General features: G+C 43.6%; 1 protein-coding gene across 1 annotated transcript; it reads right to left on the minus strand.

The window, feature by feature from the left end:
- Positions 1–2,714: 2,714 nt before the first annotated feature.
- Positions 2,715–20,076, minus strand: ACTA2 (actin alpha 2, smooth muscle). Its single transcript, XM_006058447.4, has 9 exons — positions 19,921–20,076; positions 16,468–16,622; positions 14,991–15,119; positions 11,937–12,047; positions 9,549–9,633; positions 9,009–9,170; positions 7,085–7,276; positions 5,618–5,799; positions 2,715–3,007 (listed from the first exon to the last, which is right to left on the minus strand). Exons 2-9 carry the CDS (start codon positions 16,594–16,596, stop codon positions 2,864–2,866), a joined length of 1,134 nt encoding a protein of 377 aa, XP_006058509.1. The 5' UTR covers positions 16,597–16,622; positions 19,921–20,076; the 3' UTR covers positions 2,715–2,863.
- Between the last annotated feature and the right edge of the window lie 1,723 nt (positions 20,077–21,799).

Here is a 21,799-nt window from a genome sequence, read left to right on the forward strand (position 1 = left end):
TCGTGTCCGACTCTGTGCGACCCCACAGACGGCAGCCCACCAGGCTCCCCCGTCCCTGGGATTCTCCAGGCAAGAACACTGGAGTGGGTTGCCATTTCCTTCTCCAATGCATGAAAGTGAAAAGGGAAAGTGAAGTCGCTCAGTCGTGTCCGACTCTGTGCGACCCCATGGACTGCAGCCCACCAGGCTCCTCCATCCATGGGATTTTCCGGGCAAGAGTACTGGAGTGGGTTGCCATTGCCTTCTCCATGATATGAATAAATGTTATTTAAAAATCCAGGTCATCTTCAAGGGCTATATAAGCCTGTTGTGGGAAAGTTTGTGCTCACAGAAGGAGTGTTAGAGTTTGGGGAGAGAAGAAGACTGAGGAAGCAGCCGAGCCTGCCTGTTGCTAGGTTTCCCTCCTCTGGAGATTCATGTGAGGCTCAACAAGAGACTCTCACCTGTCCAGCCCTTTACGTCATTAGCATCTGCGGAATCAAAGGGAGGAATTACTGATCTATGACTGGAAGAAGGTGCTTAGGCACTGCCTCTGGGTGCTCATATAGAAAGAACATTTCACTAATGCACATTCAGCGGGTCGTTCTGGTTTTCCTGATTTTTACCTCTAGCTACGCCAGTTTCTAGATACTTTGTTCTAGACGCCCTTGCCTTTACCAGAGAGCTCGCGCCCTCTGGTGGTGAATATGAAGTACCACAGCACAGTCAACTTGGTTCACTTTACCTGAACCCTGTAGGGACTATGAAATTGTAGTGATTTTTTTCCTCAATTATGACTGTGATCTGTTTCCAAATATCTGTATATTAATCGTTAAGCTTCAGTGTAGTGGGTATTAAGTGCCTTGCCTGGTAAGCATAAATTTAAAACTGGAATATTTTAATCCTAGCATTTTACAGTGGTTCTCAAGTTTTGATGTGCGAAAGAATCACCAGAGAAATCTGATTAAAGCTCAAGTTCCCAACCACAGCTCCAGACGTCCTTGTTCTGCAGGCTTTGGGTTCCCCAGAAATAGGCCCATTTAAAATGCGCTCCCAGGGGATTCCCTGGTGGCTCAGTGGTAAAGAATCTGTCTGCCAATTTCAGAGTTAGGATTGGCACAAGAGAAGCCACAGCAATGAGAAGCCTGCTTGCTTCAACTGGAGAAAAGCCCATGCAGCAGCGAAGACCCAGGACAGCCAAAAATAAACACATAATTAATTATCTTTTAAAAGATGAGCCTCCGACGAGGTTGACCTGTGTGAACTGTTCTTTGAGAAATGCTGGCTTCAATACTAAGAGTATAGATTTGGAACCAAACCCAAGTCCCGTCTCTGCCAGTCGTATGACATTGGATTGTTCCATCCATAAGAAGGCAGTGAGAATATCTACTCCATAGATCTGTTTCAGGATAAAATGAGATCCTAATATAAAGGGCTTGGTCATGACAGGGACCCAGTACATGCCGGCTCTTATTATTTGTAGTATTGATTTAATTAGGTCAAGCTATAGGGCAGAGAAGACCAGGGGATTTTCTGGATCAAAAAGGCATTCAGTCTTTGGCTCTGAGTTCCCTGTAGTTAGATGCTGCCATGGATGGAAACCCACTCCCTCATTCCCAAAGACAACGAGTGGCAGCTGTCCCCAGGAAGACAAGTGGCACTGTACCGGGGAGCTTCAAGGATGGTAAGCAGCCTGGGAAGAAAAGCGCTTTGAGAAAAAATGCTTAAGGGCAGGGAAAATACTTTTATACGTCTTTGTACCTCTTGGGCCAAATGAGTAAAAGAGAACTTGGCAGCTCTCCTATATAATTTGATATTAAGGGAACAACTGCTGTTTTCTCTCTATAAAATGTTTAGGATTAATACACACACACTGCTACATATACAATAGATAAGTAACAAGGACCTACTGTGTAGCACAGGGAACTATACTCAATATTTTGTTAATAACCTATAAGGGAAAAGAATCTGAAAAAGAATAGATACATTTGTGTGCATAACGGAATCACTTTGATGTACATCTGAAACTAACACATTGTAAATCAAATATATTTCAATAAAAAATTAATGTCAAAATAAAATAAAATGGGCCCAAAGAGTTCTGAAGAACAAATGAGTGGAGACATGTGTAAACCCCTTAGTGTGATGACTGACACCGGTAGTACTCACAAAGTATGGTTATTTTTCCCATCCCTTCCAGCCTGAATGTATCTGTAGTATCATTTTCAGAGACAGGTATTGATCAGGAGAAGGGAAACAGATGCTTTCGATGTGTAGTAAGATTTTAGCGGTGTTTCTGTTTTTTAAAAATCTGTATTTCCCCTGGGAAACTTAAAAGTCACACTTTTTAAAATATATATATCCAAGTTTAATATCTCATATATAAAAAGTCATGTATATGTATAATATATGTATGTATGTGTACACAGGCTATCAGGCGGTTATAGAGAGCAAAGTTATATAACGAAGGTTATGAAGTCAGTATGAACTATCCTATTGATACACTTTAATCCATGTTTATGTTTATCTCCTGTGTATCTTCAAATTTTTCCTGGTACAGCATTAGCTGGCACTTCTCACCTTAATGTAATTGTAGCCTTTCCTGGGAAACTCACACATCCTGGTTGTCATGTCCCGAGATACACCACTAGAGGGAGCCACTCCATAACAGGTGAGGTCAGTCGAACCAAATCAACATGATCAGCCTGATGCTGATCCGAAGCCAAGGCTACATATTACAGGTACCATATCTCAGATTTATTAAAAAACACATAGGTAACAAGTCAGAGCTTGGGCTAGGAATGATTTGAAAAAGAATTGAAGGCATTATTCCACAGAACATTCACAGTGTGTACTAGAGACAGACAAGAGAGCAGGGAGTGTCTTAGAAACATTTGCGGTGGACGATGGATGGCCCGGCCTCGTCGTACTCCTGTTTGCTGATCCACATCTGCTGGAAGGTGGACAGAGAGGCCAGGATGGAGCCACCAATCCAGACAGAATATTTGCGCTCGGGAGGGGCGATGATCTGTTGGTCAGGATGAGAAAGGGCCGTTAGTGCACTGGGAGGGGAACTGGGGATTCCAGCATGGTCAGGATTTGTGGCCCCGGCTGGAGTTTCTTGGGCCTTGGGGACAGTCTTGGCTGTTAGATGCTGAAACTGGACGCTAACCCATGGGGTGTGAACAGTTGTGGATTTATAGATTCTTCAATCAGCACCTCTGATTTCCCGGCTCCCTTTTATGCCAGGGTCACTAACCCTCGGATCTAACGCCTGATGATCTGAGCTGGAGCTGCTCTAACAACAGCAGAAATAAAGTGCACAATAGATGCACTTGAACCATCCCGAAACCATCCGCTAACCCCCAGTCCGCGGAAAAAATTGTCTTCCACGAAACCGGTCTCTGATGCCAAAAAGGTTGGGGACTGCTGTTAAACAATCTACTCCAAAACTTCTGACACTTCAGCTTCATTCAGCCTCAGTTCAGTTCAGTTCAGTCGCTCAGTCGTGTCCGACTCTTTGCACCCCATGAATCGCAGCACGCCAGGCCTCCCTGTCCATCACCAACTCCCGGAGTTCACTCAAACTCATGTCCATCGAGTCAGTGATGTCTGCTATCATGCAAATGGAAAGTTGGCCCCCAATTCTACACAACCTCCACTTAAGTCCTGACATTGTCCCTGATTCCTATCAGCTGTCCTTCAGAGCTCAGCACGACACATACACTCTGTGGACACAAACACCAGCAACTTCCAGGGGAACTTTTAACGGTGTCAGAATTTCTGAGCATATAAGAACTTACTGTAAGACCCGATTAAGTCTACCAAGAGGCACTGTTTAACACTGAGGGATCCATTGCTGGTGGGATGAAGATTCCCCTGGGATAGGTCTCGGCTAAGCTTGCACTGTGGCTGGCCCTACCTGCATGAACCGGCCTGGCAGGCAAGGACATGCTGATGTTTCTTAAATCAATGACTGGTTTAGGCCCAGAGAGCAGTGATTCAGAACAAGGGTACGTCTACCTTGATCTCTGCTCTCTGGTTCTAAAAATAGCTAGAGCTGAGTAAGTCTAAATTCCACATCAGACTTGGATACTTAGGTAGAAATAAATATTGACCAATAGATAAGATATTTCTGAAACTGTGGGGAAACGGTTTAATTTCTCTTTATTCCTTGAGCTCTGGTTGAACATTTATTTTTAATGCAAGGGGCTGATATTTACTGAGAACTTACTGCCAAGCACTTTGCCCAGCATTTTACATGTACTATCTCATTTAATCTTCATAACCATCTTGAAGAATAAGGGCTGAATCCGTCCCATATTCTAATGAGGAAACAGACTGAGTGAGGTTTAAGTAATTGACCTTGGTCACACCGACTGGTACATGTCAGACCCAATATGCAAACCAGGACCTCTCCCAGCTGGTTTTTCTTTCTGTTTTGTTTTAGAAATAACCTTTCAGTTTTAGATACTTTTAGATTTATATACGAGTGGTACAGACAGTACAGAATCCCTACAGACCACCGCCAACCCCATTCAGTTTCAATTTCCCATAATGTCATCATCTTACTGCCCCAGGTTTTCAATGGTTTGCTCTCACCACACTGGAGCTCAGAATTCTACACTCATTTCTATTCAAGACTCCAAGACTGGAGAACCAGAAACTACCAAACTCTGGCTGGGTGTCTATCATCCGAGGAACACAAATCCTCAGAAAACAGGCTCTCTCCTCTCATCCCACAGTCCCTCCTCGCCTGTAATGTGGAGAGAGAGTGTGCTTCAGTCTAGCACACCCTGTTATGTTAGCTGCAGACTCCTTAAAAAAAGAGACGGGAGCGCAAATAACAGAGACCTTGTCTGAATAGCTCTTGTGTGTGTGAACTGCACCCTGAGTGCCCTTTCTCCCGCTCCCTGGGACATGGATCAGAGGGTCCCAGCCTGGCCTCCTGATTTCAGAGTAACAGTAGTCTTTGCGAAGTCTCCGGCCACATGTTAGCTTGACTCCAAAGAACGATAGCCTTTTAATCTGAGTTCCTCTGACTGACTCAAAACGCACACAGTGTAGGGGTCCTGCTGGCTCAGGGAGTGAGTTTGGCCATCCTGGGGTCATGCTTCGGTTTGGAGCACTCGTTTCAAAAGGTGCATCAGAAAGAGAGATGAAGATAAAGTTCCAATTCCTGGCTGCTGAGATGGAATCACATTTAGTACTGAAAGAGGAGTATACTACTGAAGCTACAGGATTTATACCTGTTTAGAAAGGTCTGGCTCACCTGTAATGTTTATAATGTTCTATACATGAGATGCACCAGTTTCATGATGAGGAAAAACAACATATTGTGTATTTCAATGAGATATGGGCACATGAGTGGCTCTCTTGACCTTTTCCTGCGTCCGCTGAAAGTAGCTGACTGACATGGATACGTATTGATTAAATTTTGTACAAAATAATTCAACTCCTCTATGAATGGAACTGACTTAGACCCTTAAAAGTATGATACTTGAGGACTTTTACCCACTGCCTAGCTCTAAGACCCATAAGTGTATGCAACCAAGATGTAGCCTCTGAAGAATCCTTCACTTCTGGTTATAAGCTTGGCATTGCCAGCAGCATAGAAGGGTCTGTCACAGAACTTTACCTTGATCTTCATGGTGCTGGGGGCCAGGGCCGTGATCTCCTTCTGCATGCGGTCAGCAATGCCGGGGTACATGGTGGTACCCCCGGAGAGGACGTTGTTAGCATAGAGGTCCTTCCTGATGTCAATATCACACTTCATGATGCTGTTGTACGTGGTCTCATGGATGCCAGCAGACTCCATCCCTGGAAAAGAGACACAGGTTGTGGTCCTTGGGTGATAAAGAAAACCCAGGCGGACATGGAAGACGATGTGAGCAACTGGATGATCTTACACTAGACCACAGCTTGGCAGGCACAATGCTCTAGCTGCCACCATCTCAGGACTGAAAGACCCTTGAAATGTCCCAGGTCCTCCTACCATTTGTCTAGGGAGGAAGCCCTGCTTCGGCATCTCTGGAAGGGTGAGAGGCTATAATATCACAGTCCTCAGTCTTAATAGACTCTCTACTATAAATGATTCAAATAAAAAGCAAAGCCTTCACATTCCCAAAGCCTTGAGAAGGTCCCAGGCTGGGCTAATGCCACAGGTGTTGCTCAGAACTCCCAAATCGCTCCTTGACTGCTGTCTTGTTCTCACCCCTCAAAGCTCAATGGTGCTGGAACATTCGAAATAGGTTTCATTTTATTTGGACAAAGACTCGTTTTTCTTCAACCTTGATAATATTTTTTTTGTCTGAATTTCTTGCTAATTTCTGACATGGGTCTTTTGAAAAGAACCTCCAGATGGCTCTTCATCTTTTACAGTTTTATGATGTACTGCTAATCATGCTTAGTAATGGATTACTGCCAATATGAGTTTGGGTAAACTCCGGGAGTTGGTGATGGATAGGGAGGCCTGGTGTGCTGCAGTCCATGGGGTCGCACGGAGTCAGACACGACTGAGCAACTGAACTTAACGGAACACCTAATCAGCATTGAGTGCACTTAGTGCCCCCGCCCCCACACATCTCATTTTAAAGATGAGGACACTTTTTGCAAATGAAGACATTTTACAGATGAGGCTCCAGAAGGCAACATTATGAAAGGAGAACTAAGATTCACACCCAGGCTCACCTCTCTATAAACAACTATGCGAACCTGTCTCCCAAGGTCAACGCTAATGTAGGGACGGACATCTCCATTTTTCTTTTCCCCTGTTATTTCCAGACTCAGCATTCAACCCATCCTTCCGGTGGCTCCGCTGTCTCCTAAGCATGGACAGTATCTGATTCTTTCACCATAAACCATGCACCAAGAATGCTTCGGCTAGACTACAACCTAGACAATGTTTTCTTAAAAAGAAAACTCCTTTCACGGCTTCTTTAGGTCTTCTCACTTTAAAAACGTGACATTCTTTCCCTTGCCCTGGCTCAGAGGTGCCCTTGGTTTTTTGGCCCCTGTCACATGCTGCCACACGCAGAAGGGCACTGGGGGCTGAGACCAGCTGGTGGAAGGAGAGGAGGGTGCTCTCCCCGGGTGTGCTGCTTACCGATGAACGAAGGCTGGAACAGGGTCTCGGGGCAGCGGAAACGCTCATTCCCGATGGTGATCACCTGCCCATCAGGCAGCTCATAGCTCTTCTCGAGGGAGGAGGAGGAGGCGGCAGTGGCCATCTCATTCTCAAAGTCCAGGGCTACGTAGCACAGTTTCTCCTTGATGTCCCGGACAATCTCACGCTCAGCTGTCAATGAGATACAAACACGGTGGTCAACGTCGAGATTTGCACAGGCGGTGAAAACCCACCTGCCCTACAGTACTTACGATACAGGTTTCTCCCTGAAAGTGTATGTTCTGTTCTGCAACCCCAAACCCACAAGGACAATTAAATTATAGGTCCATTAGGGAACCACTTCTGTTCCCAGCAAAGTGCTTCACACAGAGAAACTTCTAAGCAGATGATGTCCGGACAGTGCATGGTAGGATGAAAATGAGCTGGCTAGCTCCAGACAAAGAGCAGGAATCCTTTTGGACGTTAACTTTTTTGCATGATTAATTAATGACTCTCTGTTATACGTGCTATATAACAGTTTGTTATATTGGATTTTCAGTTGACCAGGAAGATTCATGCCAAAAGAGTCCCTTAGAAGCACCTACAGTTTTAAAAAGCTCTGAAGACCCATGTTGTCTGACCCAGGCGGATTCCAACTCAAGTCCTTGGAAAACTCATCACCTTCCAGAAAGAGGGTCAGGACCAGTCCCGGTAGAGAAGGTCCCAGTGGTGCATGGAAGAAGTGGGTGGGCAGACCCCTTTCCGACTCCTGTCCTCTGAAGTTCTGAACAAGTGGCTTTACCCAGGCCCCTGGGGACTTTTTGGAGGCTTCTTGGAATTCCTCAGAGAGGGCAGAGAAGGGTCAGAATTCATTCAACTCTCTATTCCAGAAGGAGATTTTTAAATTGTCAGGGCTCAAGTTTGGAGTCTAGGATAAGTCTTGGGCATGTCCCAAAACCTGAACATTTGGACAAGAGCAAATTGGCCAGGGAAGGGCAGGCAGCCAGGGTCAAGGGCACTGAGGTCGTCCTGATGCCTCTAGGACTGTCTGCCTCTGCCTCTCACAGAGAGAGACCAAGGGTACCAGTTTAGTCGGAAGACGAACATGTCATTGCCTGCTGGGTTGGTATTACTAACCACTAACAAGTAAGTATCTCATGCTTCCTCGGGACCAGGAATTCCACATGCAACATCCTTGCGAGAAAGAGTAAATGATTGCTCCCATTTTACAGACAGCCTGTGGCTTAGTGGACTTGGGCATCTTGTCCCAGGTCACACAGTTAGCGAGCGGCAGAACTGGGACCCAAACCCTGTCAGGATGTTTCCAAAGATTGTCAATCACCATGCCATACTATTTTCAGGCTCTTTTCATATTAATTTTTTTGGAGTGTAGTTGCTTTACAATGTTGTATTAGTTTCTACTGTACAGCAAAGTGATTCAGCTGTACATACACATATAATGTGCTCTTTCTCTCGGGATTTCCTTCCTATTCAGGTCACGGTGGAGTGTCAAGTAGAGTTCCCTTTGCTATACAGTAGGTTCTCACTAGTTATCTACTTTCCACATAGTATCAGGAGTGTATATATGTCGATCTCAATCTCCCAATTCCTCCCCTATTTTCAGTCTCTGTGTGTGAATGGAAGGGATTAAAAAATGTTCAAATAATGCAACTCTGACAAGCTCGTAATACCTGATGGTTAAAACTATTCTTCTCAAGGAAATGGTGTAATCATTTTGTGGTACGGAAATGGTGTAATCGTTTTGTGGTTACACATAGCAAAACAGTCAGAGCTTTGCCCTGGGCATTAGAGTCAGGTCTCGCTGTCTGCAAGGCTCCCTCCCATTGTTTTCTCGGATAGTCACCAGGTCAGGGAAGAACACCCCGCCCCAGTGACCCCTCCCTTTATGTCCCTCAGGCCTCACCGGTGGTCACGAAGGAATAGCCTCGCTCGGTCAGGATCTTCATGAGGTAGTCGGTGAGATCTCGGCCAGCCAGGTCCAGACGCATGATGGCGTGGGGCAGGGCGTAGCCCTCATAGATGGGCACGTTGTGGGTGACACCATCTCCAGAGTCCAGCACAATGCCTGGGGGACAGGTGTGCACGATAAGTCACCAGGGGAGCTGGTGTATGATCACTTACTGGTCTAGTAGAAGGGGAATTTCTAACCCTTTTATTTGAAAGGAAGGAAGACATTTGATAGGAAAAAGAGAGTTGAGGCAGGGCAAGGTAAAGAAAAGAAAGAGAAAAAAAAAATAGGAAGAGGGAAACAATAGGAGTCCTCCTGGAAATACAAGTTAAAGGGCTTATTTTCAAAGGTGAGAAGAAGCCCTCAAGGGGTGGGAATTAACTCTGTCAATTCTAAATAACCTCCAGTCCATCACAACACACATGTTTATAAACCATTCAATCCTGTAACTGATGGTGTACTCAACCAGGGCTTTCACCCTGCCCAGCCACCTACCAGTTGTACGTCCAGAGGCGTAGAGGGACAGCACCGCCTGAATAGCCACATACATGGCTGGGACATTGAAAGTCTCAAACATAATCTGCAAAGCAAGCCAAAGAGATGAGTTAATGATGCTGCCAGTATCATCAAGCATGCACAAGAGAGCATCTTGTTGATGGCTGCAGATGGGCCCGGCTGGTTCTGGGTAGAGGAAACTAAGGTAAAGGAGGGTCAGAGAAGCCTTGGTTACTGGTCGAGGAGAAAGGAAGGTGTAAATGGAGAGACTACCATACCGGTGACCTGGTGTCATGGCGGGTGGAAGGGACAGTGTGCACACATGATCAGCCAGGTATTAGGAGGGTCTAGTTTCTGGTCCTGGCCCTCACTTGAACGTGACCTGGAGAATTCACCAAACTAACAACTGACTAATGTGGGCGGCCTGCGGGATCTTTGTTCCCCAACCAGGGATCGAACCCAGCCCTGAACAGTGAAAGCACGAAGCCTAAACCACTGAAGCTCAGACTGGTTGAGATGAACCCCATTCTGTGATCTGTCTGAGATTCCATTTAATCTGTTCAACTTTTTTCTGTAGTTGCTGTGTCAATGTCAGCCCTACAGTCTGAGGCCATTCTAGCTGCAGTGAAGGAGTCCTGATTGCTGGAAGAAAAGAACTGCCTGCTGGTAACAGAGAACCAGATATGAATGTTGATGTGGTGGTTCATGCCGTCCAGAGCATAGTTAGCACCAGAGCCCCTCCAGGTCACGTGTTGGAAATGTGTGCCCATGGAGATGCCCATAGGCCTCCATCTCTCCATCTGCAAAACCCTCTCTGGTCTATTAACCAGAGTAAACATCTAGCATAGTTTGCTGCTGCAGCTGCTGCTGCTAAGTCACTTCAGTCATGTCCGACTCTGTGCGACCCCACAGACGGCAGCCCACCAGGCTCCTCCATCCCTGGGATCCTCCAGGCAAGGACACTGGAGTTGGTTGCCATTTCCTTCTCCAATGCATGAAAGTGAAAACTCAAAGTGAAATCGCTCAGTCGTGTCTGACTCTCAGTGACCCCATGGACTGCAGCCTACCGGGCTCCTCCGTCCATGGAATTTTCCAGGCAAGAGTACTGGAGTGGGTTGCCATTGCCTTCTTCGAGCATAGTTTGCTAGACGGCCATAATTCCCAAGTGTTCGTTTTTACAATTCACTGGGAAAAAAGCTCCCTTAAGAAATAGCATCTCTTGCATCATGGGTCCTTTCCAAACACACAGATGTTCCCCTGCAGAGAACAGCTGCTAGTGTGTTGATGAGGCATCCAGAGCTCTTCCAAGAAAAAGGCTTTGCAGTGTTTATGTTTATTATTCTCTGAGGTCAAAAGATTGTGGGCCAAATCCAAGCTCTGACACTTCTAGCTGTGTGACCTTGGGACCATCACCTAATGTACTTAAGTCTCAAATTATTCATTTATATTGGTCGTGGTTTAGTTGCTAAGTCTGACTCTTACAACCCCAAGGAGTATATAGCCCACCAGGCTCCTTTGTCCATGGGATTTTCCAGGCAAGAATACTGGAGTGGGTTACTATTTCCTTCTCCAGGGGATCTTCCTGACCCAGGAATAGAACTTGGGTCTCCTGAATTGCAGGCAAGATTCTTTACTGACTAAGCCAACAGGGAAGCCTTCATTTATATTATTAGGATAATAATAGCTCATGCTTTAAGTTAAGATTTAAAGAGACAATCTGTATAAAATGCTTAGCCCAGTGCTTAACCATAACAAGCCTGAAGTTGACACTAGGTGTATTTATTAAGCAGCTCATCCAAACTGGAAACTTTGTCTGGATGATGGAATAGATAGTCTCCTGTTCCAAAATCTCTGAGCTTCAGAAAGTCACAATAAAGATAATAGTAAATACGTGTTTGGTGTTTATCATACCAGGTACCGTGAAACACATTTAGCATTTGTCTCATTAATCTTCAAATCATATGAAAAATAATAGTACTAATATTATTCTCAACATATGGACAAGGAAACTGAGTCTATGAAAATTAAGTGGATATTTTAAAGTCACACAGCTGATAAGTGACAGATGGAATCTTCAAACTGGGATCTGACTCTAGGACCAAACTTCTCCATTGTATGTTATCCTGCACTTTGAAATGACTTCTCCTTAGAAGCTTTAAACCTAAACATGTGGCCTTTGCAGTTAAATCTGGACAATTTCCTATTGCTCTTGGAGCCAAGGGGCCATTCCTGCAGGAAGCATGTCTGATGCCCGTGGCCTTGGGAATCCAGGAAAGTTGTCAGCCTGTGAGTGGACTGTTGGGTGGGCCTTTTATCTGCTATTCTATACAACCCCCTTCAAGGACGTCCTCCAAGCCCCAAAGTGCTGGGTCCTAGAGTGGTATTTACCTGGGTCATTTTCTCCCGGTTGGCCTTGGGGTTCAGGGGCGCCTCGGTGAGAAGGGTTGGATGCTCTTCAGGGGCAACACGAAGCTCATTGTAGAAAGAGTGGTGCCAGATCTAGGGGACCAAGGAAAAGCACAGCAATGAGGTGCAGCAGAGGCATGACAGCCCTCAAAAAGGGACCAGAATGAGCACATGAAACCAGGTCCAAACATAAGTGCTCATTATGTGCCCACGTTTTTACAGGTTCAGAGACTCAAGCTTAAAGACTAAGGAACTTCCCTGAGAATTCACACCTAGTAAGTGAATGAGCAAAAACCCAAACCCACATCTACGAGGCAGGATAGGGTAATGGTTAGGGACATAGGCTCTGGAGTGAAACCTGGGTTCAAATCCTGGCTTAAGCACTTCTTGGTTATATGAGTGTAGGCAAATTTTAACCCTTCCCTGCAACAATCTCTTCATGGGGAATATAAAAATAATTCATGTCTTTGTGAGACTAAATAGAATTACTATTTAGCCCCATGCCTGGCCCAGAGCAAATGTTGCCATTATTCAACTATATCTTCTTTATCCACTGGTGCTCACTAAGTCGTGTCCAACCCTTTGCAAGCCCATGGACTGTAGCCCACCAGGCTCCTCTATCCACAGGATTTTCCTGGCAAGAATACTGGAATGGGTTTCCATTTCCTCCTCCAGGGGACCTGCCTGAGCCAGGGATCAAACCCATGTCTCTTGTGTCTCCTGCATTGCAAGAGGAAGCTTTACTGCTGAGCCACCAGGGAAGCCCCCACTTTAATTAATATTCATGGGCAGGTGACTTAGTGTAGCAAGTAAAAGGACAAATGAATAAATATATGAATGGATGAATGAAGCAGATCTGAAAACCTAATGGTTATTTTTAATATTTAAGGGCATTTTTCCACCCCTCCATTCCTCTTTTTGCTCCCCAGGGTTGAAAGACGCCTACCCTGGTTGGCACACACTGGACCTTTCATTCATGGACAGACCTTGGCCTTCAGGTGTTTCCCCAAAAAGCCAGTCCCTGTTTCTAGCACGATGTACTTTGAATATGCTTGTGTTTGCTTCATGGTTAAGCATGCGCTTTATTTTTATTTTTTGAGCTGTTTCTTTTTGTAATTTAATTTTTATTTTATATTGGATTATAGTCAATTTACAATATTGTATTAGTTTCAGGTGTACCGATAAGTGATTCAGTTATACTGAAAAGTCTTTTTCAAATTCTCTTCCCATAGAGGTTATTGTAGAATATTGAGTAGAGTTCTCTGTAAGCATCCTTTTTAACCCTGGATGCCATAAAGAACAAACTGTTGTGAAAAGAGTTCAGGTGATTAATTATTTTTAAAAGCCCCAAAATTCTCCAGTAGTGCCTGAAATATTAAATTCATTCAGAATTGAAACAAAATAAAAACAAGAACTGCTAGTGAAAGTTCGTACATTAACAAAAGCAAGATTGACTTTAAAGATTCTTTATCTTGCTGCAGTTTCTTTGGTTTTGAATTTGCGGTTTCTAGAAAGGAAATGAGACTCCTGAAAGTTCTACTCCTTTGATGGAGTAAAAGCAACACAGTGCTCAAGAAATTTAAAAAAAAAAAAAAAGAAAAGAAATTCTGCCAATCTTATTGAATACCGTGGATACTCTGAAACATCGTTAGAAACCAACCAATCTCTATCCCTCCCCACTCTGTCTCTCTTCTCTCTCTCCAGAAGACACTTTACATTTTAGAAATGACAGAATGCTTCATTTGTTTTTCTCCAGGTGAATCCCTTCTGTGATGTTGCCAGCTGCATGGAGAAAGTCTTAAAAGAGAATTTTCTCATCGCTATTCTTATCTCCTCCTCAGTGTCTCCTGCAGTCTCACCCAAATCCAGACTCTTAGACTCAGCAAACCTAATGAAACACATTCTTTTGTAGAGCAGCAGAGGTTTCAGCATTACCACTGATAAATTCTAACAACATTATTTTCTTTCAAAGACTATTCTCTTTTAAAATCGTGAGAGACAGTATGTGTGTGTATCTGTGTGTGTGGAGCTGACAGATATATAAAAGTCCAGGTTTTCTGGTTCTAACATATTTGCCGCATTTAAAAATTTAAGTCACTTTCTCATTATTTCTTCTGCTTTTTCTTTGATCACTTTGTTTCCATGATGCTTAAGAGCAAACATCAAAATCCTCGGATTTAACTCTTCTCATTAGCTCTTCTATATGGGTCTGGGAGAGAAAGACTTCACTTAATGCCACTCAGGGAGATATTTTTTGAACTGTTTATTTAAAAATTTGTGTTGGTTGCTTGTGCTTCAATATGTTGAGGGACATTTTAGGAATGTACCAAATCTACAATGTCACAGCCCCTTTTCTACAGAGAAAACTAAAAGCAAAAAAAAAAAGAACAACTAGTTTTTTTTTTAATGTTCAGGGTAAATTAATGAAAAACTTTCAGGAGTGGGTGGGTGAAGGCTCTTCCCAGCTCTTCCATCCCTTGTTATCCTGTTTGAAGCCCATACAGTGCTTGTCCTTGGAGGGCAAGCCAGTTGTCTGAGCAATAGACTATAATTCCCACCACTGTCAAAGGACTACTGTTCTTATTTTTAGAGCTACCGCCCTCTGTGCTACGCTTAGTCGCTCAGTTGTGTCCGACTCTCTTCAACCCCATGGACTGTAGCCCACTAGGCTTCTCTGTCCGTGAGATTCTCCAGGCAAGAATACTGGAGTGGGTTGCCATTTCCTTCTCCAGGGGATCTTCCCCACCCAGGGATCGAACCCGTATCTCTTGCATCTCCTGCACTGGCAGGCGGATTCTTCACCACGAGCGCCACCTGGGAAGCCCATCTGCCTCTAATTGATTTATAAACCCTCGTAGTCAAGGAATTTGCTTTTTAAAATAAAGTTCAGAATTTTAAAAATTCAGTTAGTAATAATCTAGAAGGATCACCAACAAGTAAAAGCACAACCAGGCAAAGTGAGCCTGTTCTTTTCCCCAGCAGTAGCCAGACGTTTGAGATCCAGGCCACAGGTACCAGTCATGCCTCTCCCAGTACCTTTTCCATGTCATCCCAGTTGGTGATGATGCCGTGTTCTATCGGGTACTTCAGGGTCAGAATTCCTCTTTTGCTTTGTGCTTCATCACCCACGTAGCTGTCTTTCTGTCCCATTCCCACCATCACTCCCTAAAAAGTTCAACACATTACAAGTCAGCCTCTCTCAGAACTTGTGAACTGATTACTGTCCAAACACAAAGGGTTAAATCATTGCAATGAAAGTCCTTCCAGTACCAGCAATGACCAGCTGATCCTATAGTTACTGAGCTCTTAGGAAACATCCCTTAGGTGATTTGAAACAGGCCTGAACAGGCCTACAAATAGCAGAGAACCTTGAGGGTAGGGCGACTTTGTCATTTATCTTCTGTGTTCCTTCATGAGCTCTCTTAGGGCAAAGATTGAATCTGTCTTGTTCGCCACTAAGACAAATTGCCTGGCGTGTATCTGCCACTCAATCATTATTTGTTGAATGGATATACAAAATTTTACATGTTAGTTAAATGGCATTTTGCCTCTCGTGAATCCTTTAAACTGTACGTTTGGAACTGTCACCTAACTCAAGAGTATATCTAACCATTATAAGCAAAAGCATTATTTCTACAAATGACCACTCAGTACTTGGTTTCTAATAGATAAAATCATACTGATCAATATTACCCTATCTGCCTAAACTAGTGGGATGCTTTTTTTTAGTCATTAATATGAATCTTTAGAAAAAAAGAATCCTTATGACTAAAATTTAAAATTGCATTGGAGTGACAGAATTGCAAAACAGGTGGGGCTCCTATAGTTCCTTAAGAAGTGATTTTTGCAAAATATCTTGGTTGTTAAAGTTCAACAAAGAGACAGAGTTCTTTCACTGGGGAAGGCTTCTATTATGTCTTCTTGTGAATTGATGCCAAATCAAAAGTCTAAATATCAATCAGATAGGCTCAATGTGCAAAATACATTTCTGATGTGAAAGGAGAATTTCTGGGATGAAGCTCTCACCTTTTACCCTGTGGCTGCCATCCATATTTTCTTTCTATATGTTGTGTAAAATTACCATATGTCTATCCACATGTATTTCGTTGACATCTAACAGATGTAAAATTACATTGGGTAACAACGCTTACTTTCATTTCACATTAGGTTCTTTGAGAATGAGCAACTTGACTTTTTACTGTAGTTTCTTTCCATAGCGTAGCTATGGAATACATCAAATAACTCATAGATATTTCTGATGCTGACGACCGTGGTTACATTTAGACAAAAACGATTTATGAAAAAAAAAGTCTCCCACCAGGTAATCTGTCAACAATGTATATGAAACGGGCACTTATCTCTGGACATCAGTCATCAGAGGTACATTTCTAACAAAGTTACATAATTTCTAGGCAGAGAGCAACAATCTATGAATATCCATGGACACAGAGACATAGAGGGACCAAATCTATACGGCTTTGTTTCTCTCTGCTTCAGAGAGAATTTTGCTCACCTGATGTCGAGGACGTCCCACGATAGATGGGAAAACAGCCCTGGGAGCATCATCCCCCGCAAAGCCGGCCTTACAGAGCCCAGAACCATTGTCACACACCAAGGCGGTGCTGTCCTCCTCCTCGCACATCTCGGCTGCAGCTGCTTCACAGGGTCCTAAAGGGATCAGGGAGGAAGCCAACGCAGGTGTGATCCAGCAGTCTTGGAGCTTACCTGACCACTCCCACCTTCCAGCCGGAGTTGAGACTCCTCCTCTCCTAGAGCGCCCTCTGCTGATTCTTATCTAACACACCATTTATTTCAAAGCACTTTGATCAGACTGTAATCTTAAATTCAGACTTGTCCATTCATACAGGAGGTCTCCAGCACAGGAACATCACGTGTGCTATAAGCACTTTAAAGATTGACTAAGCAAGTGAAGGAATGAACCACTGCAGAATACAGATGGAATATCGACCCACGAGATCTGATCTCACAGGGACAAGTCACCCGTCATTTGTTAATGACGTACCTAGAATTTGCTGTCTGTATATACCCATACTCATATTTTTCTAGATATGCTATAAATTAAAATTTTTTTCCAAAAAAGTAGATTTTGAGGAATGAGCAGCATGTGAAATTTTGGAAGTACTGAAACATTTCATGTAAAAAATGTTTAAAAGAATATTCTCTTTTGGATCCGGGGGACTTTAATTTTATACAAGGGTAAAATTAAAGACCTGAGGAACCAATCAAAGTGTCTTAAGGAGGGGCTTAAAATTTTAGGGGTCACAGTCATTCCATTAATAAAAATCACTGCTAACCTCTAAGTCCAACAAGGCAGAGTGAGTCCAAAAAATTACATATCATGCAGTAGAATGTTCTATTGTCCTTAAGAAATATAAATAAAAGGATAAGTTATGGGTCATTCTTATGCAATACTAGGCTTGAGGTATGCGTTGTATGATCCCATTAAAATGTATTGTGATGCACTAGAAAAAAGATTAATCATATTTACCAAGATGTTGATGGGGGTTATTTTTGAAGTGGTGGATATTCTAGGTGTTTTACATGAAACCCTGGGTTCTGTGATATTTTCTAAATAGATCGAGCATATATTCTTTCAGTAAGAACACAGTATTTTAAATATCCCACATTTAAGCTTGAATTGCATGACAGAATTTGGAAGGTTGGAGTAAAAGTAACAACTTAAAGATTTGGGAAATTGAAGGCTTATTAGAGAACATTTTCGTTTAATACCCTCATTTCTACAAATGAGAAAACTCAGGGGAAGTGATTTGCCAAAAAACATGAACCTCACCTTAGAGGACATAACTTAAAATCCAGGACACTTGCTATCATTGCCAACTGACAGACAAGGAAATCAAGACTCAAGGAGTTGAAGTGACTTGTCCAGATCTCAAAAGTGGTAAAGTTGGGACAGCAAAGATTATAGCACCCAATGATTATGGTCTTGGACTCTGGAATCTCACTGCCTGGATTTGAGTGTGGGTTTTGCCACTTAGAAGCTATGTGATTTAGTAAGTTATTTAATATCTCTGAATCAGTCTCTTTATCCATCTATGAAAGAACAATAATATCCATGTGTAGTACATAGAGTCTTATGGGGATTAGATATTTTAAAGTATTTAAAATAATTGATAGTGGCATATACATTATGAATTCCCAGTAAATACTATTTTTAAATTATCAATTTAAATTATAATTATTGTGTGATTATTATCATTATCCAGATCTTTTTATTTCTAGTCTTGGCTTCCTTTCCACACTACTTCCAGGCTTAGGACAGGGATCTTCAACTTGTAGATTCTACTTTTAAGAATAGAAAATGTAACTTATAAGTGGCTGACTCTTTCCTTTCCCACCCTTCCCTTCCCTTTCCTGACACTGAATTGTGTTTGGCAGTCATGTGACTTGGCTTTCTTCCTAGCAGATCAAGAAGTAAGGAGAGAGGTGAGAAATTTAAGGGAGATGAGGCAGAAGCAGCAGCCTGAGGCAAGTGTCAGAGGTGGCCAGCACCAGATCAGTACCCTCTCTGCAAGTGCTAAGCAGACTTTCCAAACCAAAGGAAGAGCTGAAAACAGGATAAAATATTCAGAATTAGGAGACTTTGAAAATGTGATGGTATGGACACCAGGAATACACATCTTTAGTAACCCTTTCCTTGGGCAAGAAAGGTTTGGGGGAGTGTCAGAATGCACTGAAGAAGAAATAGATTGAACCTTCAACATGCAGGGGAAAAAAACTCAAAATTTAGTAAATGTGCTTTTATTTGACCAAAAAAAAAAAAAATGTCTAGGAAGAATCTTAAAATCTCTAAACCAAGCACTGTCGTTAGAGAAATCTGTATGCCCCAGAAAGAAGCTGGCTGAATGGTTTACAACTCTTATCTAACCTGATGAGCAGCTGGGTTTGGAGCAAAGCATTTCCTAATTAGGTAAAACCCACTAGAATGTCTGCTCTTGGAACGGCACCCAGGTCAGGGGGGTTTGCTCCAACTGACTGGAGTGCATCTTGTGCCAAAAATGAGGAGTTAGTGGGAGGGGAACACTCCAGTTCCCAGCTCCACGGTCTTGAAACACAAACCATATTTAGTCATGAATCACAAAATGGAAGGAAAAATCTTAGCGTGAAAACCCCAGTCGGGGCTGGAGCTGCCAAACCCTGATTCACAGAGAAGATCAGCCTGGGGTGGCGAGGCTGGCTCCGTGGTCCCGCCTGGCTGAGAAATGCAAACCATCCCATAGGCTGAAATGCAAACAGCTGTCAGTTGCACGCCAGCTCCCTCCCTCTTTACTCACCAAGATTCAGTTGAGTTCCTGCTATGCTCTGCTGCAAACCAACCAAGGGAGGCGCATATACCCTGAACTGCAAGCTCACAGTTACACTCAAGAGACTTTCCCATAGAAGATACCACCAATGAGAGCCAGAGGAACCCAGATGCAAATACACAAAGAGCCAATATCAAAGGCTAGGCAGCTAACCTCTGTTCAGTTCTAAAATCCACTGTCAAGACACCGCAGTTGCACCAAAAGTACAGTCCAGTGAAAAATCCCCATACCAAATCTGAACCACAAGCAGATACTGGAGTTTCCAGTGTCTAAATATACATCGTTATGTAGCTGGCTGACTGCAGACAGCTAGACTGCACCTCTGAAATGCACTACAAGACCGGGGCTGCTGGTTTAATATAAACAAATTTTGCAGGTGACACTCATAGATTTCATTCCATCTTCCTCACCCCTTCCTCCCCGACACAGGCTGCATCTTAGCTTTGTTTTTGAGGTTAGATAATTATAGCTAAAGGCTACAATCGTATTAGTAGTACAATCTTCATTCAAACATTTCTGAGTGTGTGAGTCTGGCTAAAATCTCCATAGATGACATCTGATTATACTGGGAAATGTCAGAGCTGCTGGAATCTAAGCCACATCTCTGGGCCGGTGCCACTTACCCTGAAAGTTCTCGGCTGGGCTTCTCCGCTCTGGGTGGTGTTCTGGAGAGCTGAAGGCTGGAGGGTTATATAGCCCCTTGGCCTGTTCCCCTCCCACTGGCTTCCCAAACAAGGAACAAAGACAGACTCAAGCCCTCTGTGGAGTCTAACACAACCATATAGGGACCTCAGCACAAAACTCTCTAATCTGGGTGGCCGGAGGCCTGGGTCTCTTCCACCGCATTCCACTGCTCTGCTCATGAAACGGGAGGCAGCTCAGCTGCCTGTGGGAGATAAACACCCCAAGCCTCCAGAACAACTGCTGAAATGCCCAGAGGTACAGAGCAAGCCTCAGGGGGCATATGCAGGCACGGTTCACACATTCCTCAGGAGATGCCAACAGGCTGTCAGGCTAGCGTTTCATTTTGGGGCATTTCCTCATGAACTGAGCACAGAAAGCAGCAGCCTCTGAGGAGTAGGGACTTTAAAAAGTTCTCCCACAAACGGGGCCTGCAATGAAGAAAGAGATGCTTCAGTGGTTCAGAAGTATGGAGATGGTGTGAGGATCATCAGCGCTGGGTTTGTGAGTCAAGTCTGTGGGGGTATTAATGGAAGCAGGAGCTGCAGTGGAGCAGGCTGGAGGGCCCGTGTCTCACAGAGGCGCTTCGAAGTCTGCACAGTCTTAACCATTTTGGTCCCTGGTTTATTAGCGGTGTCTGCTATTTTGTCCTGACCCATGTAGCAGCATGTTGAGGGTCATCCTTCCAGCAGAGTCCACGCAGGCCCCTGTCACAGAGGCAGTCCAAGAGCAAAGCATGTGATTCAGGGAAGGCTCTCACGCACTTCGAGAGCCTCCTCTTGCCCTGACGACCCCCTGACAGGTGACAGACAGATGGTGTGACCCAGGCATTCCTCCAAGGAAGGTAGTGAATGAACACACATCTGCTCTAAGCTCTCATCCCCAGGTGGCAATGGATAACTTCAATGGTTTTACGTTTTCCTACTCCCCTCCACCAAGCCACGGTTCTCACTAAATTCATGACAGAAATATTTTTTTATGGATACCATAAGCATTTCTGCTGACATGTGAGAAAAAATCCCAAGGTGAATGTCTCTGTTTCACAGCTGTGGCCAGCTCTTCACTCACGTTACTCTATCTGACTTACTTGATTTATGGTACAGACAGAAACTCACATTAATCTTTGAGAAATCGTGCTGTTGACTATTATGTAATTTTCTGTAGCTTAAGACTAAATAACTAAAATACAGATTTCTCTGTATTTTCAAGCATTTGTCAACTGTTTCTAGTTTCTGGCAACCAGAAAATAGAATTGTCTGAATGTTCAAACTTGAAGAAGACTATGCAGTACAACATAAAATAGGGCATTTGGGATATCCAGTGTTTTTTTTTTTAATCACAGGGAGTATGTGAAGCAAAAATTTCATATTTTCCTCATTGGGAGGGCAATTTGAGTAGCAGGAGGACCCCCCTCCTCTCACTTCTGTCTCAAGCAGCGTCTGTGTAGTCCCTGATAGCTTTATGAAGTGAATGTTTATTAAATACTGAAAATAAGTTTTGATGTTCACTTTTATGGTTCTTCATTTTCTCCCTCGATTCTGGTAGTGCATATTCACAGACCTGACAGCAACCAGAATATAATGACATAAACAGACTTACAAGACGATGACTCAATGTTTAATTTTTCTTACAAGTTTGCCTTCCTTCCTTCTTTCCTTTCTTTCTTCTTTCCTTCTCTTTTCAAATTTACAACACTAATGAGGGAGCACCTGTAATTGAAAATAAATTTTTGACTCAGCAATTAAATGGTCTCATTGTCTGGGTCTGAGGTTTACCCCATCCAGGCCTCCTCAGTGAGAGAAAGCAGCACTGGGTGAGTAC

Source organism: Bubalus bubalis, chromosome 23 (genome assembly GCF_019923935.1).
Source record: "Bubalus bubalis isolate 160015118507 breed Murrah chromosome 23, NDDB_SH_1, whole genome shotgun sequence".
NCBI classification, from domain to species: Eukaryota; Metazoa; Chordata; class Mammalia; order Artiodactyla; family Bovidae; genus Bubalus; species Bubalus bubalis.